The sequence below is a fragment of the Nesoenas mayeri genome (genome assembly GCF_963082525.1).
Source record: "Nesoenas mayeri genome assembly, chromosome: 3".
Taxonomy (NCBI): domain Eukaryota; kingdom Metazoa; phylum Chordata; class Aves; order Columbiformes; family Columbidae; genus Nesoenas; species Nesoenas mayeri.
The window spans coordinates 97,998,964-98,026,849 of record NC_137544.1 but is presented as its reverse complement, the minus strand read 5'-3'; the positions used below and the strand labels follow the sequence as shown (position 1 = coordinate 98,026,849).

Genomic DNA, 27,886 nt, shown 5'->3' with positions numbered 1-27,886 from the left:
CCCATTTCTAACACAAGACGACTGAGGCAGCCGTGTGAATTAGGCAAAATGCAGCCAAGAGAGCTGCAGCTCTGCAGCACAGCATGTGGCTGTGTCTGAAAGGCATCTTCCACTGAGCAACCAAGCATTCCTTCAGCACCCTCTCTTCCCCCAAATCAAAAATAATCACAACATACCACATGCTTGACCACGTTTACACCAGAATGCACAACAATATTTTGGACCAAGTACCGTACTACATTTTGGAGCATTACATAAAGCCACACATCGATGTGGACAACTCTTCAAAGGTTTGGCAGCAGCCAGGTACTTTCTTATAACCTTACAACTTTCATTGTGGGTATTAAAGCAAAGCCCCATTCAAGAAACGACCCACAACACATAGTGTTATATGCCTGTTACCAGCCAGAGGGCACCCGCACCTCATCTTTGCCACCAGTCACACGTTCACAAGCCATAGTCTTGGCAGGATGAGTCATTCTTCCGGTGACGTGGTGAAGCAGATGTCTTCGTAGGAGATGGAGAAGCCGCAGCAGGTACTTCAGGCCCACCTTCGGCCAGGACTGGTACAGATGCCAGGAGAGGCACTTTCTTCCTTCCCAGGAAGCCAGCTCCTTCAAACCCCATTTTCTTTTTGCTTTCTGATTTGGCTTCACTCTCCTCTTCTGGTCCTCTTCTTTTGAGATCCACAGAACTCTCTGGCAGACGGTGAACCTCTGTGCTGCAACACCCACCTGCATCTGTCATGCCTGTGCCTCGTGCTTCAAGCGCTGTTGTCAGGACTGCCTTCCTCTCAGCAGCACTGCCCTCCGCTGTTGCCTTCCTGGCCTCTGCCTGGCAAAAATTTCCATTTGCAGCAGCTGCCTTTTCTGTTGGGCTTTTGCTGGGTAAGTTAAAAGCCTGGAAGTCTCGGTAGCTGTGAAAGCTCTCCGTCCGCCGTGCTCTTGCCAATAAGGGGCTTTCTCTGTATGGCCGCACAGAACCGTACGTGGCTGTTTCATGGATTGTTTCGTGGTGCTGCAATTGGAGGCTTCAAAAGAGAAAAACAACGATGGATGAGAAGAGCAGATGATAGGTTGAGAAGAGCAATCAGTTCACAGAATCACAGAATGTTAGGGGTTGGAAGGGACCTCAAAAGATCATCTAGTCCCATCCTCCCGCCAGAGCAGGAACACCCAGATGAGGTTACACAGGAATGTGTCCAGGCGGGTTTTGAATGTCTCCAGAGAAAGAGACTCCACAATCTCCCTGGGCAGCCTGTTCCAGTGCTCTGTCACCCTCACTGTAAATAAGTTTCTTCTCATATTTAAGTGGAACCTCCAGTGTTCCAGTTTGTACTCACTGTCCCTTGTCCTGTCATTGGTTGTCACTGAGAAGAGCCTGGCTCCATCCTCGTGACACTCACCCTTTACATATCTATAAACAGTTCTTCTGCACATTCTGCTCCCACTCACCACTGCAGCTCCCACTAAAATAGCATTATACTCATCACAACCCCCACACAAGGGCTTCTAGATCGCTTACTTCAGATTCTCATAGGATATTTTAATCTGCACACATATAAACCAACAGAAATCAAGTTCAAGACACTTAGAAGATTCATTCTGGGCCTCAGCTACAGTGTTCAGGTCACCAAATCCCTCTTTGTTTACCTGAAGGGTAAAATGTTTGGTGTCTGCAGCCAGTGCCACCCTTGGTGAATTACCTGGAATTAGATTCCCGAAGCCGGTTTGGCTGAACAACTGAGGTGGCAGGACTAATGTTGGGTGTGGCGCAGCGAGACGTACTCAAGTCACACTGGTCAAGCAACTTGAGCAGCTCTTCCTCTGTGGGGCCGCCAACATCTGAAAGAGACAGCTCTTAGTGCTCTCCATTTACCATAGTCATGCAAGCATGAGGACAGAAAAAGAGCACAACTTACCTTTGTCTTCACTCTTATTAACCATGTCCATAGCTGTGGTCAGGTCCCACATCTGGATGCTGCCATTTGAATGCCCTGTGAAGAGGTAGCGGCGCGGCCGGGAGCCCATTCTGCTGGATCCTTCACATTCTCGCACAGTAAATGACGAGATGGTAGTGCAGTCCACTGCCTGGATCTCGCAGATCCTACGGGAAGAGAAACCGCGAGTTACCAAAACAATTCCACCAGCCAGAGTTTGGCCAGTCAAGTCAGTACTGCTTTGATTTTCTGAGAAGGCACCAAATTTGCCATCAGAAAAAGGACCTTCCTTCCGGATTAAATTCCTTCCCCTGCGTGACCAGCATGCTGCTCAGCTGCAGACAGTACCTTCCCCCCAGGTCCATCTGCAGTCTTACTACTTTTTATTTTTTTTAGGGAACGCCCATATGTTCGATGTCTATTTTCATTTTGCAATGATTAGAAACCAAAGGCGCTCTCACAGAATGACAGCAGCTAGCTCCTTCATATGCTAGACACTCTAGGAAACCAACCTGCCAAAACAGCACATTTAACCATATAAAAGATATGCAAAAAAATCCAAGCATGATAAATCCAAGGTTATCTGTACAGATAACTTTTGTCTTATGACAACTACAATATCACTTGACATGGCACATCTCCATTGCTTTTTTCCCTTTATTTAAAAAGCTTATGTGGGGAGTGAGAGGAAAAGGACTCCCAAAAGTAAGCTGCTAAGCCACGCTCCACACCAGAACCTCACATATTCTGGATCATTTGTTTTACTGGCCCCTTGCACTGAGGTTTTTACTAAAGAGGTGACAAAATAAGTCATCTAAGAAAGTTCTCTACTACATACAAATCTACCCTGAAGTAAGCAAAAAAAAAAGGCACATCAGTAATCTTCAGGTTTCTGTCTTCAGTCCTCAATTCACATGCCAATAGCATTAAGGCATCAACGTTTTCACCCAGATTCAACATTATTAGGCAAGAGAAGGAAGAATAAGAAGCAGCACAGAACTAAGATGCATCATTGCTTCTGATCTCTTGTCATCCTCCTAGCCTAACGGGATGAAAAGTAGCTGTGGTTATTTGGAAATGTTTTTTTACTACATTGGCAGCTTCATTATGAAGTCAAGATCAAGTAAATAATTATATAGTTGACCTAGTAAGACAGTCTCTCAGTTTTAAAGGTTCTAATATCTTCAAAGACAAGTGCAAAGCAAGATAGAAACTGTTTCTCTGCCTACTTTTGTGAGCAGCATAATCCCTGACAGTGGCAACTTTGGCATTAGTTTTGAAATTTAATGTTAGCATAGTACTGTGGCTGAGAGTTACAGGTTCTGTGGAGGCACACAAATGTTTGTTTTGTGAGCTCAGCAGGTGAACAATAATGAAGTGAGTCTCTGATATCACATTTTTCAAAGTGCCATTTGGCTCCCAGGTTATAGTAGATCATTAAGTACAGCTCTGTTAACACACAAACTAGAATTCAGCCAGAGCTGTTGAGCACATTTGAAGCCTGCCAAGTGCAGCTGCATTCATCCCCAGGGATGGGAGACCCCGCCACCTGAACAGTCCTGCCCTGTTCCCACTTAAAACCCTAAACATGGAGGTACCTTTTTCCAGTTGAAGACAGCCTTACAAACAGCTTGTTAGTGATAGGAACAACTTTTTGGATAAACACTTGTTGATCATCACGTTCACCAAAGGGTCCTAGAGAAAAAAATATAAGTTTGTTTCAGTTCCCTCACCACCTTCCCCATACAGTCCTAGAAACCCAAACTCATATTACTATGACCACTGCAATTTTAAAGCATCAGGACCAGGGAATCAAAGATGACTAGCAGGTAGAAAATTCATCCAATAGTTAGAAGCCTCTACAGATACAAATCTTTTTCCTTCTTTTCCTTTAAAGGACACCCATTCATGAGTTTCCTGTATATTGCTGGTGGTATTATTATGTCAGTACAAACCCTACATTAAGCCTCTATAATAAGTACTTTCTTATTTTGCAGCTCTTAGGTGTTTGAAGGCTTAATAAGATTTCCTGCCACAGAACTGACCCCACCCTGTGTACACAGGGCATCCTATTAATCAAAGGTTCATTTGGGAGACTCAGACCAGACAGGAATCTAGACTACCTGTCTACCTGTATTTACTCGCCTTCCTTCAGTATCTTGCTACAGCAATGTCCTCCCACCACTTGCTTCGGCAGCTTCAAGGCTTCAGTAAACTTTGTCACAACTTCAAATCTATTTACAATCTATTTACATGCATGTGCAACATTTAAGCCTGACTGAACAGTGAACAGGAATTAACAGTAGAACCAAATGTTGCTGTGCTCATCTGCTTTCGTATAGTCTCCTGTGCTTTCTGTCATACTCTAGTTAAATCAAAAGTGATTTGCTCAAGGAAGAGGTGTAATATCTGTGTTTGAAAGTTTTTCCTCCCTTTTTCTGACCTTCAGAGTAAGCCCTTTAAGTGTATTCACTCTACAGAGCCTAAATAGTGAGTATTTCCAGGTGAATCTTACAGATCCCTGCCATCTTTCCAAGGCGAGAGCAGTACATAAGAGCTTACACCCATCAGCTGACTTGCATGTTATAGCATTGAAGGTCTGTTAAACCTTTATGAGAGCAGTGAATGTACCAGCTCATTACAGCTCATTCAAGAGACAACCTACCAATGTCATTTCCAGAACAGTAACTGCCATGACTCTCTGCTTCCTCCAGGGATAAGATTTTGAATGATGCAAGAGGTGTTGAGCCTGGCTGAGTTGATATCATGCCCCGGAACCGAGTCACAGTCCATGTCCGTACATGGTTGTTATCAGCACAAACTAGAAAGGAAAACATACAATAGCATTTACAAGCAATGACAAAACTTTTGAGAGAAACTTCTCTAATGATTTCTATATGTTGTTTTTTTAAGACTGAGCAATCAAGCAAAATTCAGTCAATGTCATGTGACATAGCATCTCCAAACAATTACCCAATAATCTACAAATTGTTTATGTCCTGTTTTCTATTAGTTTTGTCTCTTCCCTCAGAAATTCAAGAAACAAACTGTGGCAGGTGGAACACAACATTAAGGTCTGACTGAGTCAGCACCAGTAGCCTACAGCACACTTCAGTCCTTTGTGTGCAGATGCTAGGACAAGACATGCCATGAGAGCAGCCTGGCAGCAGAACCTTCCTCACACAGCAGTGCTCTTCTATTTCATTAATCAGTTACTCAGTTTTTTACATGCAGATATGCCCTTTCCTGGCACTGAGGGTTTGGTACCAAGTTGCAGGGGAACAGATGATCTCTGCGCTGTTTGTTTGCAATATAATTGGATATCATGTCTCCTGTTCCTTTTTTTTTTTAAAAAAAGGGATAGCAGCAGAAAGCAAATCTGTTCTCTGCCTTGCCCTGGTTGCTGGATTCTGGGTGAAACAGATTCCTACAGGGGAAGGAGTGATTGCATCTTCCCTGAAAGCAACACACTTTCCTGAGTATAAGAGAGGACAAACAGGACAGCACAACAAACACTGGGGGACTGTTGGGGAAAGAAGAAACACAGACAGCCCTTTGAAGCCATGGGAAGGCTTTTTCTAGGGCCCAAGAGAAGATAATGTGTATTTTGCTATAACTCAGAAAGCTCCTGAAAGGCTGTTAAAAGAAGACAAATCCTAAAGGACCTGCCCACAACAATAAGACTTGACAGGGATACATTTGTTTACAAACCCTTTTATTTCCCTGAATAGCAACCTTGGAGTAAGCCACAAGTGAAAGAACTAGTTGTTCCAGTATCTGGTCAAATAAAACCTTTTAACTGCTACAGGCTTTGAAGAATGCTTAATTTAAGAAAGAGGATCCAAGCTAATCTAGCCCCTCCTCCACTCCCAAATCTGTCCCACTCATTTCTATCACATGGGGGAATGATGCAATTTATACAGCAATGCATACAAATACTTCATTGCTCAGGAGGAGGGGAGAACCAATCATACAAATAAGATTACCTGACACAAGGTGTTTCTCTGAGAGCATGATCTTTGTAACAGGACTTCGATGAACTGTGAAGGTCTGAAAGAGCTGAGGCCCAGACCCAACAGTTTCAGGATGCTGTACAATCACCCTCACGGCTCCAGAGCTGGTGCCATATGCAATCTCAATCCAATTGCCACTTACACCTAAAGCAAGCAAGAATACAGTTGTAGAGAATAGTACTTCCAAGCTTCCACAGTAGGATACATATTTATTTTAAACGCTGTTTACTCATTATTTTCCCATTAACAGAGAGGACTTTTTGCCACTAAAAAAACCCCATGTTCATTTAATTCCATACTCTAATCTTCAACACTGTCTTAACAAAAGCCTTCTCCAAATCTCTCCTCCCTCCTAGAAGTGTGAAAAGAGATGGATGTAGTCATATGATCAGATATTTTGGAACTCCTCACAGTGATATGGTCAATATGTGCCACATATTGCTTATTTTTCTCCCTTATGGGGGTCAAATGGGAAAACAAGGCAAGAGCAAGGATGACTACAGATAAAAGGTCACTGTGGTATCAATATAGTTATGTGGGTTTGGGAGGGGGTTTGCTTTGTTTGCACACATACATGTACATACATGTACCTAATTATACATATGTACAAATGTAAGAGGAAACAACTATGCCTAGTGTTCATCATTTATTTGAAGATGACTAAATGAAGAAAAATACATTGTTTAGGTCAGGGGCTTTCTTGTCTGCTTTAGCCCTGCTATGCAGCTGCAGAAAAAGTCCATTTAGGAAAATAAACACCAACAACAAAACAAACAAACAAAAAACCCAAACCAAACCAAACAAACAAACCCACCACCCGCACACAAACAAAAACAACCTGCATCTGTAACAGACAGGAATAGAATACTGACTTGTTTTAGGTGTGAGGTAGACACTGAGTGCTGTTATAGCATCATTGGAGGTATCATGGTACAATTCTGTCACTAGAAGATCATTGTCTTTCATTCGCAATGGGAACTTCTGCATGTCTGTGGGGAAGAGCCATTTGTTTATTGCTCTGAATAGACAGAGTTGTTCTGATGCAACTGAGACCAACTAAAGAATTTAAGAACAGAGCTGCTCAGTACCGCCTCCTTTTTATTCCAACCTGGCCCCATTCCTTACCTATATAATAGATAGAGCCGTTGTTACAGCCCAGCAGCAGAAAAGACCCAGCAGTATCATAGCTTGTGATAGGAACAACATCCTGAACCTAGTGCAAACAGAATGGAAAGAAAAAAATAAATCAAGAAGTTAGGCTGCTACTTTCTCAGTTTTCAGACATTTTCGGTGCATTTTGTTGAAGACCACCTGAATTTGGTACTGGTCTGAAGCTGTTGTGCATGCACTTGCACATAAAATGGCATTCTTAAAATACTGCTGGTAGATCATATTCCTCTGCCAAACTTAATCCTGAAGCTCAGCAGAACGACACAGACAAGTTAGCACAACTGTTTTGGAAGATCCTTCTCCACCTGAAGGCACAAAGCTTAAAGTGTTGCAGCTAAAGCACATCTTCAAAAGAGGATTTTTTTTTCCAATATGCAAAGTGAATGTACGTCACACTTCCTGTCCTATCCATTCTTCCTTTCCTGACAACTCCTTAAGAGGTTGCTGGGCAAAGGAACTACATGTTGCCTCTCTAAGCTTCCTTTTACCTCCCAGTTCTTGTGTCCCTTTGCCAGCCTCTATGGATATCTCAGCCTCTAGCAGATATATGAGGGGAAAAAAATTCTTGTCCCACTACAATATCCCACCTTCCAATACACATCCACACCAAGGCAGCGCTGTCATATTTTACTTACTTGTCTACAACTTCAGGTGAGGGATTAAGAATGCCCTCTCTTTGCCCTCTAGGATCAAAAGGAGCGCTTATCCCCTCAGGTGGGACAGAGATGTCAAGCAAAGAAAAAGTTAAGCTTATCCTAAGTATGGTCCCCCATCTCAAGCAATTCTTTTTTGCTTCGGTCCTGAGAAGAAAAAGCCCAAAGCCATTTTTTATCCAGAGCACTCAAAGATGCACAAAGTCACAGCATTTTTCCTGTACTCCATATGTTTCAGTCAGTCCACTTAACGGACACTGAATACTAATTCATGGAAATTTCAGCTTAAGGTCTCATTTCGCTCTGACCAACAGCATCCTTCCAATCACTTCAGAGACTTACTAAATTGTATGTCAAATATCTACAATGAATCTGTTGGATAAAAGCAAAATAAACCAACCAAAGAAATTTCCCCACACCCCAAAGAGCTAGCACTCAAAACTGGTACCTATGGATAGTCTGTAAGCCTCTAAAACATATTTTAAGCCTATCACTTAGCCTTACAGAGAAGGATGCAACCTGAATACAGCTTCTGCATATTTTCCAGGGGGGGTGGGGGAAAGAAACACCTTCCCCACTTCTTCGTTTAAAGAATTATGCCTCTCTCACATTCACCCATAATTCAACAGAGAGCCAATGCTAAAAATAAATTGTTACTGGAAAGCACTTGGATTTTCCTCGTACAACTGACGACTGAATGACCTGGAGAAGAATCCTTTCCAATTACTGAAAAGAATTGCTATTCTTGATCTCAATGCTTTCACACAGTATTTTTTCAGATAAAGCTGTTTAAGTACCCTCTCCTCCCCACAGTCAAAGTCATACTACACCTAATTAAATAATGTGTCTAACGATCTGGGCCACAGAGCTTGGTTTCAAAAGATTTATTCTTTTCCAGACTACTTTAAAAAAAGAGAAGTACAAGAGCAGAGAGGCAAGAAACTAAAGTCTCTAAGACTTAGTCTCTAAGACTAAGAGGCTATGGATCAAGGTGCAGTGTGCTCTCTGGTTCTGTGGATCAAAGGTATATACAGAAGTTCCCCCATCTGCAAAAGGTTTACAAAACTAGAGGAAACCCATCCGCAGGTACACCACTTCACTCATCATCTTGCAGAAAACAAAACAACTGCAAGGAGAGATCTGAGCAAGAGGATCCACAACACTGCTGACAGCAGAATTGGACTGACTGGGTCAGAAAGATCATAGAAAACAAGGAGAGTCCTTTCTTCTGCAGCAGAGATAGGAACACCAGAAGTTATTCAGCAGTTGCACCTGACAAGATGTGAACCTTCTTTAGGAAACAGCAACCCTATAAAACAAGCACTAGTAAAACACTGCCAGTGAGAGTTCTCACTTTACAGACCCAAGTTTTTCTGTCATACTCTATTGCTTTATGTTACCTCTTATTCTATAGGGTGTAATACATCAAATACAAAAATCACAGTGTAAGGAAGGATAGCTTTGCACAAACTAAGTTCCTGAAAGTAGAACTCAGAAAAGCATCGGGAAAGAAAGCCTGGAAAGAAACAAAAGGTTTTGGTCTGAAATGGAGCACTGGCACATTCTGTTCCTCAAAACCTCTTTTGCTGCAGCAGGCATGATTACATCCGAAGTTCAGAGCTATGGGCAACTCATGGAAAGCATTTACACAAATATCATGTTTTCTCATAAGGAATTTAAAGATCAGAAATACAGTCCTGCCACTAAAGGCTGTATGGGATTCTTCATTAAGAGTATGTTCTAAAGGAAAATGAAGATCTATAGGAAGATATTTTTTTCTTCTCCTTACTAGCAAAAGTGTCTGAGGTGCAGAAAGCATTTTGAAACCGGTTGGAGTAGGAGGGATGCAGGTGTTTGATTTGGTTTTTTTGTGTGGTGTTTTGGTTTTGTGGTTGTTTGTTTTGTTGTTGTTGGGTCTTGTTTGGTTTGGGAGGGGGTATTTTTTTTGTTTGTTTTAAAGGGAGCTATTCTCATCCTCTAGGAAAAAAAAAATAAAATAGAAAACCAAAACCTTTGTACCACATCCTGGTACAAAGATTTTCTGCTTTTCAGAAAGAAACGCTTTCACCAAAGGAATGGTCAGTCAAACTGAGGAACTATTAATGTGATCTGAAAGATTTCTGTGGCTCCCCTTGGAAACAAAGACGATGATGGGACATAGTTTTTTATTCCTTCTGACTTGCTCCTTTAGGAAACATTGCCAAATGCCAGTTTGTCACATAGTACTAAGTTGTCTCTTAACAGAAGTTTTGCAAGGCAACAATAAAGCTTTAAATAATGTTTTGTTTAATTCAAGACCATACTAACATGTCTGTCTCTGCTGTAGAAGCAGTGCTATCCCATGCTTATTATTTGTTTTATTTGTTAGCAGTACTGTCACTCAGGGTTTGACTCAGAACTTAGTCAGCAAACACTGCAGCAGCCTCAGGTCAGTTCTGCCTCTTGAGATTTGCAAAGCAGTTTCGGGATTTTTATTGCATCCAGGATTTGTTCCACAAAGACGTCCATCTGGCTGTGTTACAAGCTTTGTTATTCACATGAATGCTCAACTGTTTTCTCAGACTCACATAGACTCCAAGGATCTCTCTGTTTAACATGCATTCTGACAATAGGAATAAAGTCAGGACAGCCAGTAGCATCCACATGCAAGACAGACATCTTTAAAGTATAACGTATATTTCTGCTAAAGAAGAGTCTCCCATTGTAAAATCTTTTGAGATCCCCAGATACCAGACTGCCTCCTTGTTTTCTTCTTTCAGATGGTGCAGAATTGCCGTCACACATTCCTCACAATTATTTTTTTTTATTTCCTATGATCCTAGTGAATATTTACAAAGTTAGCAATCCACATGGAAGCTTAAATATACACACACTTGACATTTGTTACTCCAAATCACACCACGTCCTTTTATTTGAAAGCCTAAAAAGCATGTTGGTGGTACCACCAAACAATTCAACATTCTGCTTACAGGCACTATACTCAGCTACCAAGGTGGCAAACTCTGGGCTGAAAACCCTGTGACAAGCATTTCACACATACTTTTAGATTACTTTATTCTCTTTTTACTAGAAAGACATACTAGTTTATTAAAAGCCATGCAGAAAATTGAATTGAACACACCTGCCAATGCTGAGTCACAGCGTTCCACACTCCCACTTTCCCCGTATGGCTTGTAGCTACCAACTGGTTGCCAATGAAGAAGAGAGCGTCTACAGGGACTCCAAGACTGAACACTCCTACAAAAAATGAAGAGTCTATGAAGCTCATCTAAAACAAAGAGAAAGAAACAGTAACAATGGAATCTCTTTGCTATTATTAAATGTCACACTTACTACAGTAGCCAGTAAAGAAAAGCCAAAACTGGGCTTGCAGTGTGCCAGGTAAACTACAATTCAAGCAGCAAACTGGGTTCCGTTAAATTAAATGAGAGTGTGATGTCATCTCTGCTGATGCAATCACTACTTGGAAAAAGGAGGCAAGAGCAGGAAGAAGAGCCTATGCAAAATATGCATTCTTTATTTTTCTACAGCCATCAAGGTCACAAATGGTTTTAAACATCCCAAAGTATTTTAAAACCCCCCAAATCCTATTACAGCAAGCAGGATTCTTGTTTTGTGGTTTTTTGGTGGTGGTGGTGGTTGTGTGTTTGTTTTTGTTGGGGAAAGAGTTGTTTGTTTAGGTTTTGTTTGGTTGGTTGTTTTTTGTTTTGTTTCTTGTTATCTGTGACTATTAGATGTCATTTAAGAAGCAGTAATTTCATGGGTTTTGCTAGACAGACAAATTTATGCCTTACTAGTTTGCAATTACCTTTTAAAGTATTACAAGTTCTCAGAGGTTTTTTGTTTGGTTGGTTTTTTTTAAAGTCAAATGGAATAGATGCAGTCTGACAACATATTTTAGAAACTAAATTAGGCTACAAAGCTTCATCCCTGAACATCCCCAACGTGACACTACTTGAATACATTCAAATTTCTTTTTTAGCAGAAATACTTGAATCCATAAAAATAAGCAGCCTGCAAAAGCTTATTTCTTTGTTTCTTTTTCTTTTCATCTCCAGATCTTTAAGTTTGGTTACAGCCCATGAGTAGAGACTACAGGCTATTAAAAACTGAAACTATCTATGGAACCAGTTTCACCAATCATCACATACTATTCAAAATCTGGATGATAAAACTTACCAGCAAATGCTGGCCTTCCAAATAAAGGAAATATGGCGTCAAGAACATTTCATTTAATAAAAATCAAAACACTGCAGAATATGACAGGCATTGATGACTACAGTTATGGTTGACCTTAAACATCTGAGCTTTTCCACAAAATCTGTCCTCTCTTTTGAGCTTCCTAGTCTCACAATAGATCCAATATGAATATTTTTGTTGAACTGTAAATGGGACAGCATACCACATTTTGTACTATTCATTGTACCATGGATTTAAAAGTTACAGCAAACTAAAAGGGTCTGAGACCATTTCCAAGTTTGCCAGCTATGAAGTCCAGCAAACAAGCCCTGTAAGCAACTCAGTTTGTAAGTAATTCCAGACTACTAAGTTTTACTGCTTGGTAAGTACAAAAGTCATTACGACTGGGGATACATTACACTATCGAGTGTCAAGCTTCACTCACAAGCTTCCTATTCCATACTGCTCACTCTACATATTTATATTACTCCTCTACATATTTATGTTACTCCTCACTAATATACTTTAACTGCAGCAGACAGATGTCTTTAAAACAAGACTACCCAATAGCTGGAAAATTTCCCAACATTGTTTTAGATAAATTCAAATGAACAGAGTGCCATTCCCAACCAAGAGGCAGCCCTCTGTTAAACCCCAAGAAGGAACCTCAGGAAGCTCAATATATACTTATGTTTTAATTAGGATGCTAAACTGTTTTCCAGGTCATGGTACAATCACTCGATGCAGATAAGATTCAGCAGTACAGGGCACGTGAAAAAGGCAGTAATAGAAAAATCCACAGAAACAACTAGAATTGATTCCTCCAGAGAAGGATGAGGTTCAAGGAAATCAAGGAAGACAGCTTGAATGGTCTGGAGGAATTTGAAGTGTCAGTCCTGCTTAGGCTCAACAATCTTGAGATCCATCCACAGGGGAGACAATGCTATACGTAATGACAGGCTCTTGTCTTAAGGGTCCCTCTCGGTAAAATACTGCTTACAGCAGCAATCCAGCAGCAGTGTCTTATGTAAGTAATATTGAAAGGAAAGCGAGCGCTCTGGGAGAGCTCTATCACAAAGATGCCAGCCCACACAATTTTCTGAGGATGGTGTCGCCAGGCTCCAATGACTGTTTGAAACACGCAGTTTCTTTCAGAAGATGATAGCAACGTACTACATCTCTAACACAAAGCAGGACTGCAAGCACCTGCCACTACAAAGAAACAAGACAGCTGTAGTCAACTTATTATTATTTAACACAAGTGTATTTTAGATTTTTTTTTTTTTTTAAACCAAGCAGCATGACCTATTATCCAAAAGAGGAACAGTACATTTTGTTCAATGTTAGCTGGACTAAAGATTCAATCCTGTGGGCACTTTCTTTCTGCTCCTCCTGGCCCCAAGCGGCACTTCCTTTGTTTTACAAAGTCACTTCAATGCAGTACAGCCTGTTTAGCAAAAGCGCTTTCTTCAGTTTTGTTGCCATGTTCAGTCATAGTCTGAGTTACCAGAACCTTATAATACCAGCATATTTTAGAGGTTTTATTTGAAGTAAAAGTCCCTTTATTGTATTTGCCTCTCTTTGCACTTGATTTCCAAAAATCCAAGATGTTGCTTCACATGGCTTATTGCAAATCCCAAGGCAGCTAAGTCAAAACAGAAAATGCAGGAGGAATGTCAAAGCATAGTGCTTAAAGCAATGCCTGTTACAGAAGTACAGCTGTCATGCCAACCCCTCCCTGCCTTTAAGAATTGGTCAAGGACAGCATAACAGAAGAAAAGGCTGAGATATTTCACATTCAACTGTTAGACACACTTTTCAGATTTTTTTTAAATACAATTAAACTTTCTCTGTTCCTTTTCTGTTTTGCGGATCACAATTACATAAAAGAACTCTATGAGCCACAAGTAAAAGAGCAGTATATGGCTGCATCATGTCATACAAGACCTCTGCTTTTACCCATCTCTAAATCTGACTTGCTGCTTCTACTCATTCAAGTATGAAAAAAGCAACAGTAGTTAACATAGCTAAAAATCCCTGGAGCATCTTTCAAGTAAGCTTTTCCTTTAAGGGCACATGGATCAAAACGTGAGTTTTGTCATTTTGACTTTAGTTAATGATATTAATTCTCATGATTTCAACTACTGAGATACATCTAATAACAAACCAACTCAGCATTAAGTTTCAAAGAAAAGTGCCCACATAAGGAGATTGCTGTCATACTTTGTTATCAGTATCCACAGCCAGAAGAAACAGACATTACTGGCATAACACCATGGATTAGGCTAACAGAAGTTCCTAATAATGTTCCCTTCACTGTCTCCCAAACTTGCCCTGGATTTGAACGACAGTGAGTCAGACAAGCCATCATATCAGTACCAAGGAATGTTTTCTTCTGAAAATGTCTTCTTGCTGTTTCTAAAGCCTTCCTAATTGTGTGTCCTTCAGCATCAAGGTGCAGAAGCAGCAATTCCTGTATGCTTAGGGGAGTCGAGTGTGCTTTTCCCTATCTAGACACCCAAGTTATAAAATGAAGACATTTTCATCTTCCAAATTCCATTTATGAACTACATTTGGCAGAGAACTGAAACCTTTTCATCATCTCCGTGCAACAATAGGGCTTTAAGAAGACAAAGGAAAGAAAAGAGCAGAACTTCTCAGTATTGGTAGCTTTCCATCTCAGAACCTTAGTTCCTCTGTGCTATGATGTAGATTCAAATGCAAGTCCAGGGAAAACTTTAATTTGCATCTTCAGACAAAAACTCAAGCTGAACTAAACAGTAAGTATTAGTTAGTATTACTTAGTATCTGTTCAGTAAATAGGCTACTTTCTTATTATTCATCATTTTGTTTTTGAGAAAGGATTCCTCTAACACGACAGGGAAGAGTTAATATGCTCCACTGTGTTGCGCACTATAGCTTGTTTTGTCATTTTGTGTCATTTTGTCATCACCAAACACTGCTGATCATCCACACCTTAAAATAAGGTCAAAGACTTCTTTCTGGTTACAACCACACCCACACACCCCAACCACCAGGGAATTACAGTTACCAATTTCACTGCCACTACCACCATCTTGAATGCTCCACAAAATTATGCTGCTCTCTGAGGCAACTGCAACCATCTTATCCTTGTCTCCATGAGGTCCTCCAACCACCTTCGCGTTGAGAGCCACTCGCTCAATTGTCCAGTCCAGGTAGGGACTTGTGAACACCTGCTGCCACCCAGAAGATTCTTTAATTCTGGAAAGGCAAAGAAGGGAACAGGGAGCAGCTTAGACATTCAGAAACAGACATCTCAGCCTAAGCCTAAACCAATGTGGATGATCCAGCCAAAACCTTGGGTTAGCCAAACGCTAGAGAATGAGGTTCCACATAAGACTTTAGAAGAAATCTCTATTAATTTCCAGAGGCAAGGTGTCTTACATGTCCCGTAAGATGCCCAATCACACTCCAGCATAAAGCTGTGCTATCTAGTCACATTTTCTGTTTATGGTATACTGTAAACAGACCATACTGAATTGACAATAAGCTTTTTTTTTTTTTAAAGAGTCATTTGCCTGTACAATTTTAAAGACTTATATGATGCCAGAAAAGCACAATTTATCTGATTTAATTTTAGGCAATAGTATAGATACTTTGCAACTGAGCTAGAGGACAGTAAATCCGAGCATTTAAATTATATGAATGTTAACATGGAAAGCAGAAATGTATCTATAGTACTTTTTGCCATTGTTGCCATTCTTTCATTTCAGCATTGCATCCTGCCTGGAGATGAAGTACTTTGGATCACTGTGCTCTCCCTATATGTGCAGAACAAATTGCAGTGAAGAGACTCAAGAGCAGGACTGCAATATCCATAAGCCTTTAAGTGCAACCAAGACATTCTCACAAGCTTTATTATCAAGTTTTGAAGACTTATGCCATACTTCAAAGGGGAAAAAATACTACCTTTAGGATGCATCGTGCCTTGCTGTAGAGCTTTTCACTAAAATAACTTTGATACGTATTTAAATAATACCTGTTACAAGAAGCATAAAAGGAAGTCACAAAACTAAACATCTGAGTATATTTCATATTTTACTGCATGGGATTCACCGTCCAGTCCACTACAAATTACCACTTATTTTGAAAAGTGATTCTGGCTAAAATTCAGATGTTGCCTTTACATGAATATAACCCTTACAAGAATCTTAAAAATCACACCACTTGACTAGAGCACAGTAGTATAAGCAAGCTACTCTAAGATTTGTGGGTAGAGAGAAGTACTTCAAGTGTATGCTGTTCTCCTCAAACACTAGATATTCAAAACATCTGGGCAAATTCACTTGTCAAGCAATAAAAAGGAGCAGGTACTAAGATGCAGCAGAGAGGGGAAAAAACTTTTACCAAAGTTGTATAATAGCAGAATGGAGGAGGGAAAATTCCACCATTGTATTCTTAGAATTCCTGCAAGATCCAGAAGAAAAAAATATTCAAATCAAAACAAGACTGCTACCTTGAGCCATTATGAAGAAAAGCAGCATTTTAAATTGGCATATTGACCTATGTCCTCTTTCAGCAACCATTCGAGTATGACATGCTTCATCAAAAGCATCACTAATGACTTAAGTTCAATGGTAACAAGTCTCATTAAGAGATCACCAAGCAGGAAAGAAGCACTTTCACTTAAGTGAGCAAGCATCCAAGGAAAACAGTCAGAAATAAATTCCCAAGGAGGGGACAATTAGCACAAAGACAATTGCAAATCATTGCCTTTTTCTCCAGTCAGACCATATTAATGTTCTTGTTTCCAATTATTCTTAAACAGAGCAAAAGAAGCCACATTTAGCACAAATTAAAGCAAAACAAACTGCTATGGTGAACACAAGAGACAAGTCAGATGTGATTTAGGTTACGAAGTTTAAGCAAGCATTCTATATCGTGAAAAAAGCAGCAAACTGTAGCTTCAGCTTGGCAGGAAAGAAAGAAGCTATTCACATTACACTCTTTACTCTCTCTTCTGTTTCTGAACCACACTAGGACAGCAGTATTTGGTTTTGGGAACAGCTCTTGTTCAAACATTCCTTTCCTTCTTTTGGAAAGGACAGCCACTAATTCAATCAAGACTACCAGATGTGAACTAAGAACAGCTTCTGTGACATGAAGATGTTATTTATCTTCATCTGATCTTAAAAAATAGCCAGTCTGTTAATAAGACATTAAAGACATTTTTCATCTGTCCAGGTGAATTAGCAAGTGCATAACAGTTTTGCTAAACCAAAAAAAAAAAGTTGAAGATGAGATACATCGCTTATGTAGCAAAAATCCATTAACTGGTTCAAGTTCTTTGACAGTGTAACTTCAAGGACTGTCTTCAAACCCATATACCTAGGAAGAACATTTAAAATTATTCTTTCTTTAAAAGCCTGCTTTAAAACAGGCTTTTGTAATAGTTAAATTGTAGTCTGTTACTTTCGGAATGACACCAAGAATTGCCATAAAAGCAGCAAAATTTGAATTCCTATCAAGCAGTTTATTTGCACGAGCACAAGTGGCAACTGAAATTTATAGAAGTACATTGAATGCATGTGATCTACTGCCATTTCAGAGTAAAGCAAACTTTTTGCTTTGCTCACAACAAATTCTCATTTGTTTTTTTAGAGTCCTGTAACCTAACAATCAATTATATTCATACCTGTAGCAAACAGCAAAATGGGCATAGGCAGCTACTATCCAATTGTGGTGGCCAGCTACTATTAGGACCTTCCGTGGGTCCACAGGAAAGCCTAAAAACAACAACAAAGCTAAAGTCAGTCAAGTGATGGGTATGAGAAGATGAACAGAGACATCTAAAATAGGGTAGAGATCTCTGCTAGGATATGCAACAAAAACTTTGATAATGAAGTTTCTGAACAAACATTTGTAGCTAGATTCTAGTTAGCAACATTGTTCCTCACAATCCTTACAACTGTTACAGTTCTTACATGGAAAGAAGTGACTACAACGCAAAGTTTTCATAAGAAGAAAGAGGCAAGTATGTGCCTTGGTTTTGAAGCCTGTCAAATAGATAAATTATTTTATCAAATAAGAAACACTGCTTTATTTTGTAAAAGTTCTTTCCAAATAGTTGGTGTAACCCTGACTGTAAACTGAAATTTCCAGACTGTAAACTGAAATTTCCAGTACCTCAGAATACCTATGGCTCCTTCATTTATTATATAGTGGGAGCACACCTGTTTCTGATCTATAACTCAGGTTTGACAGAAGTGTTGGATGGCACTGGAAATCAATGGTTATGGTCCTACTCTCCCTGAGTTAGCTCTCAACCTTGATATGCTAAAGAACTAATGCCTCGAGACTGCATCTTGTGTCTCATTTTCCCCAATACTGCCCTCTTCCAAACCTTCACAAAGAAGAATTAGCAAATCATATCCACGACCTATTTTCATGTTACATGGATACAGCTTCACCTTTTAACACACTAAAGATTTTCCTCACACTACCACAATTTACACAATTATAGCAGAAACATAACATAATAGCATTATTTTGCTTGCAAAGTCAGAGCTGGAAAATAACATAATTCAAGCTTATCTTATTTACAGTTACATATATTTTATATGGAAAGTACTCTAGTCAAACAACTGAAGACCACCTTTGCTCTAGAAACTCAACTCTTGCAGGGCAAGATAAGCACCAGGAGCAAGAAAGAGGCACAAGAGCAGGAAGGAGATCCCAAAGACCAAGAGACACTGATCTGTCTGGTTTTTATCATGGCCTTAGTACAGCGTAAGGCATTTGTCTAAGGGGCCTTACTAGGACTGCATGAAGAACTTTGATTTGCCTCTCAGCCTCATGTCTTGGTTGTGCAGCAGTGAGCCTTAAATACTGTATAGGGAGTAGTGTTTAAGTAAATGTTCAGCAATGTCAGATCAGGCAAACACAGAATAACAGACTGAAACCAGAAACAGTCACTCAGTTTTTATTTCCCAGTGACAATCATCTTCACAATCTGTTTTGGTTTTAAAAGTGACATTTCTCACCTAGCCTGACTGTACCTTCCCCAGTACCAGCAAGTGTAGGTTGGACACCACCTCCATGAATCTCACTCTCAGAGCTGTTTTGACCAGTTCTAGCATCAGCTGGCAGCCCAGCAGTATTATTTATTTTACGGTTAGGAATGCCTATAAAAGAAAAGAGATGTTTTGTGCCACTTCATAAACTTCAGCAATATAACAGGTATTAATTAACTTTCAAACTACAGGATTAATACTTGAGCATTTTGATCTAAAGTCTAATTCATCTGCTATAAGAATTAGCCAATATCATTAACACTGAAACAGAAAATGCTTTTGCTCTCCATGTTCACATTCACAACTTAAGGAACTATCTTCAGAAAACTTGTCAACAATTGGCTAGATATCCCTTACACTTCATGTTAGCACATGAACTGTGTTCATCTGTACAGAGAAGTAAAAATTTAACAAGTACTCATATTGTTATGGAAAGTTCATTTGTGCTGATATGTAATCTAGACATAGGACACCTAAAGCAATTGTACCTTCAGAAAGAAGAAAACGCTTCATACTGATAACATTTAACTGAAGTATACTTGAAGAACCTCTACTTTTGTCTGCTACCAAACACAGCCTGTTTAGTATTAACATGCCATCTCCCCAGCCCAGTACTCTAAATATGCCATTTCATACAGCATACAGATAAAAGACTTGGTTTTGAATCAGAACGATGCTTGGTTCAACCATTCTTCTTAATCTTTCCATAGGAAAGCCTTCTCTTAACAGTCTGACAGCTAAACTACTTCAGCCAGCCACTCTCACAAACCAAAGCAATAAATGACTGCAAGCGACATCAAATCATGAACACAAAAGTACCTGGAGGAGGCAGGTAACCGTGAAAAAGGACACTGCCACAAGAGGAGCGTTCCAGTTCCTCACATAGTAGCAATCTTCTCACTAAGGTGGAAAAACAGGTAAGACCATAGCTTTCACTTCCCAGGAAACGTTACATTATTTCAAACAACCTTCTGTATCAGTAAGTTTGAAAATCTTCATGGTCACCACTGCCCGGGAATTCTAAGCGGATCATTACTATAGTAATAAATGTGAGATTACCTCGTATTAAAAAAAAAAATATATATACCTAAAGGAGTAATTCCATAGAATTCAGCTTCATGCCTGAGAACATTAATACTCACTCCCCTAGAGAAAGAAAAAACAAACAAAACAACCACACAGAGCAAGTCAATATCTTGAATATAAATACTTGCATATAACTAGATTACACAATGTGAACATCAAGCGATCCATTTACTGAATTACCACCAAATGCACTCAACATGTGGCTGTGTGAGATTTCAAACTGATCTTAATATCAAGTATCTTTCATTAAAACAAGGATAGAAAAAGATTGTCACAAGTGGTTTAAATTACAAGAATTCACCAACAAAATATAATGCTACCATTTCTGCCTCTACCACAGCATACATGTACTCTCTAGACATGACCCCAAATCCACCAGGGAGCTACCTATACCAGGCACTCAACTAGCTGAGTAAAACCAAACAATCTTCATTTGAAAAAGTTTTCTAATTCATCAGATGAAATTAACTTTCAGTTGAAAGAATTAGAACTTCTTACCGTAAATCTAACTCCTTTGTGCGAAGAAAATTTAAAATGGGTGCAAATGCTGCTGGATCTCGATCAATAAATATCTGCAAAGAAAAATTGCTGTACTTTTAACATTATTATGGAGCAGCTGTCCACTAAAATGCTTTTTTATGCTGAGCATGAGAAAGAGGAGCGGAAGATGAGGCAGTCAGCAGACAAACATAACCTGAAGTTTTTGAACCGCCCCTTTGCTCTCATTATTCTTCTACCATCCACTAATTCAAGATTCTTAAAAGACACATATACAAACACTGCTGGAAATAGATGGCACTTAATAAACATGTTATTTAGGCTCTAGAGGCTCCACAAAGGTCAATGGGTATTCTCACTCTCTATCAGGTGTTCAGAATGCAGTAAATGCATTAAGATTAAAGTAAGTTTAGACTTTTTTTTAAATGAAGTCTATCACCATTACAACTACCTCTATGCTTTTACCTAAGTAGTTGTGTGCTTTACTATCACTCAACTACATTGCTGTAAGTATAATTTCACATTTAAGAATATCATACACACAGATTGAAATACTCATTTTGCTAAATATGTTTGCCAACAAAGGCTACATTTCCACATCAACTACGTATGCAATACTGTCTAATGAAAATTATCCCTCCTTCCGCAACACAGCAATTAGCAGTTCTTTCTGTTTAAAAAAGTACAGATTCTGCCTCTGCATTGTCTGTACAATTCAGAATGAGTACAATAATATGCATATTGTTCCAGTCTCATTTATTTTGGAATGAAGATGAGAACCAAGAATTTCAGAGATGTCACCAGTTTTCACAAAAGTCTGGAGACCAGACTAGTGTCATGACATTCAAGTAGTTATACCTGTGAGACCTTTATTCTGTCCTAAAAATCTTTAACACTTGACTAGACGTAACTAAATTAAATACTCCCAGTCATTCTTGCACTCGATACCATGAACAGTATTCCAACTAGGCTTTGAGATAAGAAAAAAGATTATGTATTTTGTATCAAGTATAAGAAAAGGAAAATACATCATGACATTTTGAAATTAGTTCAAAGTCACATATTTTCCTCCTTTTGAAATAAGTGACAAAACATGAACAAAAGGTCAAATCCAATTGAACATTAATCCTCGTGGACTCTGAAGCAGAGATGGTGCTGTCAGCATTTTAAATGTGGGCTTCTGCAACACTTACCATTAGGGGTTATGTAATACAATAGTGACAGAGAAAATACCGGCAAAAGCCAAAACAAGCTTTTTAAAGTCCAGGAAAGTAGATGTTTTTAATTCATTTGACCTGTTGTTTTCCATGCTTTTAAGCATTAGCTGACTCAGGCAGTGTAACTCCCATTAGCACCCACAGTGAACAAGTCTCTAGCACAGAATTCAACCGAAAGCATAACCTTAAATTAACAATTTATCAGTAGATTTATTACTCACAGCACCAGTTTCATCCTTCAGTGTGGAAATTCTTCCACTCAGCAAACTGAAATACAAGGAATGATCATTAGATGTCCCCCAGAAATGTAGTAACACAAATAAAACATAGCAATACTCTCAGTCAGTTTGCTCTATTGCTCTGTATTGTGCATTGCATTTTGGTAAAAATGCAGAGCTGAGCAAAGAACACTATCTAGGTAAGGCAGTACAATGGTGAAGGTGAAGTATCCCTCCCGAACAAAGGAGCGAGGAAAGGCTAAGTTTTCCTGGGCAACCAGAAGACTGCATAGTTTGTTAGAATCTAGTAAATCAGTAAGAGCTGCTCAAGCAAAAAGGAAGAGTAAACAATCTATTCTGCAAGGACTTACTGGGGTGAATGAGTTTTTACACCATGTTATTTGATAGTTTATCTCCCATCAGATTAAAGTACTTTTGCTCCAGATCAGCAGAAAACACAACACCAAAACCTTGTTTTACAGATGTGAGGAAAACTGAACAATGTCAACAGTTTTATTTCAAGATTGCATCCCAGTCTGGATGATAACTACGTCTAAGATTTTCCAGTACTGGATGATTTTCAGAACAACCTCCTTAGATTAGTGCTGAGAGATCGCGGAACAGCAAGAGACTTCCTCCTTGTGCCTTTCCTTCCATGCCTCAAAGAACATTGACATTTCCCTGGCACTCCATTTATCTGAACATTTCAGTAAAACAGAAGCAGGTAATGCTGCCTGTGTCAGCTGCCAGGCTTTTACTGGGAAAGAGGTCTAGAGCACAAAAGTTAAATGCAAGGAAGCAAACCTGCCAGCCTTCAGGTTTTCTTTTATGTGTTTGGGATTAATTGGTGTGGTAAAAGTAGAGAAACTACAGCACAAAACTACTAGAATACAAACTGTAAGCAGCACCATCTACAGAAGTAGCAAAAGTTACAAGAAGGCTGTTCAATAATCCAACAGCTCCTGTACCACAAGTTAAAACCCTACAAAACTTTTGACTAAACTCAACATACAGCAATAATTCAAACAACACTAAAGACAGTGCTACCTTCCATGGTCAGTAAGATCACAACTGGCAATATAGTAATAAAGTCAGTGGCATCTCCCTTTCCTGCAGACTCAAAGCTTTATTTCCACAACACTTCATCTAAAAAGTGACAACTCTGCAGCACACATAAGCTGCCATATCATCATTCAATATAGAAGACACCATTTGGATAATAGGTTATTTCAAATTAATCTGTCTCATTGCTTGAGACAGGGAAAAAGCATAAGGAATAAAACCACTATTTACAGCATAAATAAAGAACTGAGAACACGTATATATATTTTTTTTTTAATGGCTGATAATTTGTCTCTCTTTAATGTGACAATATATTATAAATACCTGGAAAAAAAGGAGTCTGGAATCCACATCAGTGTTTGTCTTGAAGTGCTGAACCTAGGAGACCAAAGTTACAAGTTTAGTATCAGCTGTAAAATTGGAAGGAAGTATGCTTTATCAAAATTCTTTGATTTGTCCTACAAAGCGGACATCAAATGGGTTTGGGAAATTTGAGATCATCTAAATGTCTGCACAGAGTCAAAGAGGTTGCATATTCTTTGCACAGATTGTCCTTAAGCATGAAGAAGGACCATCCAGAGACCTCGAAAGTATCATTCTTTGCATGTTTGTAACACACTGTCCCAAACATTCTGCATTTTCTGGTTCTCACACTTCGTCAACATCAATGCTTTCAAAAAAAGAAAAAAAAACAAAAAAAAACCATACAGACAAAAAGAAGCTACTAAAATATAAGTTTATCAACAGTGTGCTACATTTGTCATTAACTGCATGTTACCCTTACTTAGGATTCAAAAGGATGCTACATTCTGCACTGCAAAAGACTACCATGAGCTTCAAGCTAATATTTTACAGTAACTTCAATTATTTACCATTTTGCTATTTGGGCCATCTTAAGGGAAGTCAATAACAATAGCAGTTAAAAGAAAGAAAGCATTTACTCCAAATCAAATTATCAAATAATACAAATTAAAGTATTGCTTATGATGTTTTGATTTAACACAAAGGAAGACAAGGAGTTCATGCTCCACATCAGCTCTCTGTATATATCCTCTTACTAGTACCATAGCTAAGAAATCTTTGATGACCTCTTAATTAATGGGAATCAAAAAAGGAAATGCAAAAGTAAAATTTCATGACAAGTTTACATATAGTACAGGAATACATTATGAAATATTCTTTGAGTAACAGTACTTAATCATAATTTATCTAGTTTTCACTGCTTGTATTTTCCAGTTTTGGAGAAGAAAAAAATAAAGTAAACAAAAAGCATTACTTTATACCCCCTAAGAGGCAGAAACAAAGGCTATACGGAACTACCATCCTGCATAAAACATGGATTGTGTAGCTGCTCACTTCAAGCATAACAATAACAAATCTGTTCTTAACAGAAAGTCTACAGTACCAGTGTTCTAAGCGCAAACATGCGCAAGTCTTTTCTAAAAAATAATTTAAAAAAATTAAAGAGAATAAAAGATGTTTGCTACTTAAATAGAAAGTGACTTCTATTTGCAGTTTTGCACAGCTTTTACCATCAGTAACACATATCACTATCTTTCTCTAAGAGTAAGGGATAATTCACATAACTGTTATATTTTGTGCATAATAGAAAACAATGAGTTACATCAATTTTATCCACGATTGATCCAGACACGGGTGATGCTGCATCTTTCCTCACAGTTACAAGGAATCAGCCCTTTCAAGGGTCTTCACAAGCTAAAGACTTTTATTGTCTTATACTTTAAATACTTTACAACTTTTGGTTATGTAGAAAGACATGGAAAAAGTACTAGAACCACAGCTAACTGGCAGCTTCTACAACACTGAATGATAAACACTAAGCTAGTTCTGAAGCAATAAAGAAGTCTGATGACAGCACTAAAACACTGCAGACCTTTAAACAGATGTTTGATGTTTGAGGACTCGATGGTACTGTCTTTTCAATACACTACAGCACAATTTCTGAACTGGTGGAATGTTTGCACTTAGGCACATGAGTGACAGTCAACTATTCAGAGGTGTCATTATTGACATTTTGCTCGTGTTTTGAACAGCTGGGTTCCACCCAAGCATTTCCTAAGTCAGTTTAAAAGCTTAGTAGTAAAACATCTAGGACTAGAAGATGTTTCAGAAGAACAAGCCACACAATAAGCAGGACAGGATAAAGAGCCATCAACTGATTCCACGTTCATCTCCTTGCAACTTTATCAGTGGGTTTAGATAGCGCAAGGGTTTTCTGTCTTGTAAGCAATACCTCATACTAACATATAGGTTAGAACTTTTAATATATATACATTAACTTATGTAAACCATAAGAGTCCTCCTTCCCAGAATGCAGAAAGAAGCTTGGCTAGCAACATTTACAGGTGTAAGCGCATCTGCAGCTCCATGTAGCTAACATGCAGCGGTCACAGAGACATTGCATGAGGACAATTACACAAACCCAGTGCAATATCCTCAAATACTCTTAAGCAAATAGCAGCCTACAGTTATTTTAAAGAAAACAAAGGCAACTGGAAACAGACACACTGTCAGTTATAAAACAACCCTTTCATAGTCTATTGCACTTGTATAATTATATTACAACCAGAGGCAGATAGAGAGTCAAGAAGATTCACCAAATTTGTTACAGTATTTTCTGTGAATGTGAACTTGCAAGAGGCTTGTGCTTCCAGCAAAGGAATTCACAAAAGCCAAGATCAGGAACTGTTGGAGTAGCCACACACAGAGAAGTTCTGGCAGTTCCAGTGAGCAGTGGGAACCTCCTGTCAGAATATGGAAAGCTGGGGTCTCTGTACTAGATGCTCCAAAGTACAACTAATGTCAGAGACAGAGGAAAGCGCTGATTTTATCGTCTCAAACAACTCAACGAACAAAAGTTTACAGTTTCTGTTGTCTAGAAAGGGAACCACTGAAGACGGGGAAATGTGTATAGTATCCATGGTTTCCCATTTGCTGTCCAGATCATCCACTCCACTGGGAGCTTTGAGTCACCTTCCTTCTCAAGCTGAGAAACCTGGCTCAGATGTATTTTTCAAAGAATATCGGCACTACAAGGGAAGTTGAACTTGCAAAAGTCCAAAACCTCGTACACAGGACTGTTGCCCATTGTCTCCCTATGGAAATGGAAATGTTCATGCACACATTTCCTACTCCCTACATGCAACGGATAACTGTTGATAAGAATCTAGACCTTCAACTAGAAATGAAATACACACAATTGTTAGCTTGCCTTATTCTTCATACTCTGTGTAGGCAAACCCTCTGAGGATGCATATTTTTTTCCCGATTCATGACTTCTACATAATTCTCTGTGTGGTGTCATTTAATAAGTAAGTTGTATTTAAAATTATGAGACTGAAGCATCTTTGTGATTTCACTTGTAATAAAAAAACTAAAAGATGAACTAGCCTATAATTTCAGAGACAGAGTTCAATGAAGAACCTTATTCAGCGTAACATGAAATCTGGTCCAAGCCAACATCAAAGTTATCCTGAAAGCATCATTATAGATGAGCTTTGCCTCTGCAAGTGACAAGCAGTTCTCTGGGCTGAACCAGGTTATTAGCATCATAGAACAACAAAGGAATTCTGCATCAATTTTTATGGCGCCTTCCTTTAATAAAGGCTGCAACATACAATTTAGTTATGAGAACAAGTTCATCTCTTGGTTAATGCAAGAAAATTCTTAAAATAGTAGTAACAGTTCCCACTATTTATAGCTGGCTTCACGTTGTGTGCAGACTCAGGAAGACACATCAGTTTCCCCTAGCTATGGTAATCTGGATGATTTCATGCCTGTGCATTTTGACAGGAACGTTCACACAGATTCTGACTGCAGCTGTCCCACAATTGCCTGTGCAAGCCTGCCAAAATGCCTGCGTATGCCATACTCCGCACTTCCAACATATATTTGAATACAATATAATTCTTTATTCTTTTCAATACCTTAGTCTCTGAGGCTACTAGACAGACTGATCACTAGAAGCATATGGATCTGATGGCAAAGCAAAGCTGTCCCGAAGCAGCAGTGTCCCCACAGAGCCCACAAAACGCACTACTGAAGTACACAGCTACAGAGCCCAGGCACTGCAGGCAGACACCCCTCAGGACAGCAAACCCTCCCCACACCTGCCTCCAGCTGCTCCTGGCCCAGCTCCCCTGCAACACGCTGAGGGAATCTTTATTCAGCCTCCCCGGAGGCAGCACCATGTCCAGACCACGAAGGCCCGGCGGGCAGGTGCCAGGCGAGACGGAGCGGCAGCCGGGCCAGCCGGGCAGCGCCCCACGGGGAGAACCCGGCGGGTCCGGCCCCTCGGAGCGCGGCTCCCAGCGGCCTCCCTCGGCGCTACCGCGCTCCGCAACCCGCCGGTAGGGCCCGGGGCCTGCCCCCCTCCGCCCGCCAGCCCCGCAGCCTCGCTCACCTGGTGCCGCCCACGTTGAGCTGGATGATCTCCCCGCTCCCGGCGCCAGCGAAGCCGCCGCCGTTCCCCGCCATCTTCCCCGCCACCTGCCCCAGCCAGCGCCCGCCGCCGCCTCCCGCCGCCGCCGGAACCTCGGGGTCGAGGGAAGCAGCGGCGGGGCAAGGCGAAGGCGGCGGCGAGGAGGCGGGGGATCGGCCAGCGGGGCCGTACAGCCCTGTGCGGCCGCCGGCGGGCTGGGTCAGCGTCCGGCCGGGTACCGGCCCGCGGGCTCCCCGCCGCTCAGGCCTGGCCAGGCCGCGCCACCTCCCCGCTCCGAGCGAAAAACGCCATGGCAACGCGGCAGCGCCTGGGGGAGGAGGGCGGCCGGCCTGGG

At 40.1% G+C, this 27,886-nt stretch overlaps 1 protein-coding gene across 1 annotated transcript; it reads right to left on the bottom strand.

The window, feature by feature from the left end:
- Nucleotides 1-6: 6 nt before the first annotated feature.
- On the bottom strand, nt 7-27,886 carry KCTD3 (potassium channel tetramerization domain containing 3). Its single transcript, XM_080341890.1, has 18 exons — nt 27,514-27,886; nt 23,415-23,468; nt 22,032-22,077; nt 20,594-20,667; nt 20,097-20,155; nt 19,829-19,909; nt 18,980-19,120; nt 17,632-17,722; nt 15,007-15,197; nt 10,897-11,012; nt 7,078-7,165; nt 6,825-6,941; nt 5,926-6,096; nt 4,605-4,760; nt 3,538-3,634; nt 1,922-2,106; nt 1,706-1,844; nt 7-1,030 (listed from the first exon to the last, which is right to left on the bottom strand). The coding sequence occupies exons 1-18, from the start codon at nt 27,585-27,587 to the stop codon at nt 448-450; spliced, it is 2,463 nt and encodes an 820-aa protein (XP_080198016.1). The 5' UTR covers nt 27,588-27,886; the 3' UTR covers nt 7-447.

Excerpts from the sequence above, each read along its gene's own strand:
- KCTD3 (XM_080341890.1), bottom strand. The coding sequence starts at position 27,587 with ATGGCGGGGAACGGCGGCGGCTTCGCTGGCGCCGGGAGCGGGGAGATC. Across the intron at positions 20,668-22,031 it reads TGAAGGATGAAACTGGTGCT|ATATTTATTGATCGAGATCC; the intron begins GTGAGTAATAAA and ends TTTTCTTTGCAG. Across the intron at positions 6,097-6,824 it reads CTACCTCACACCTAAAACAA|GTGTAAGTGGCAATTGGATT; the intron begins GTCAGTATTCTA and ends TGCTTGCTTTAG.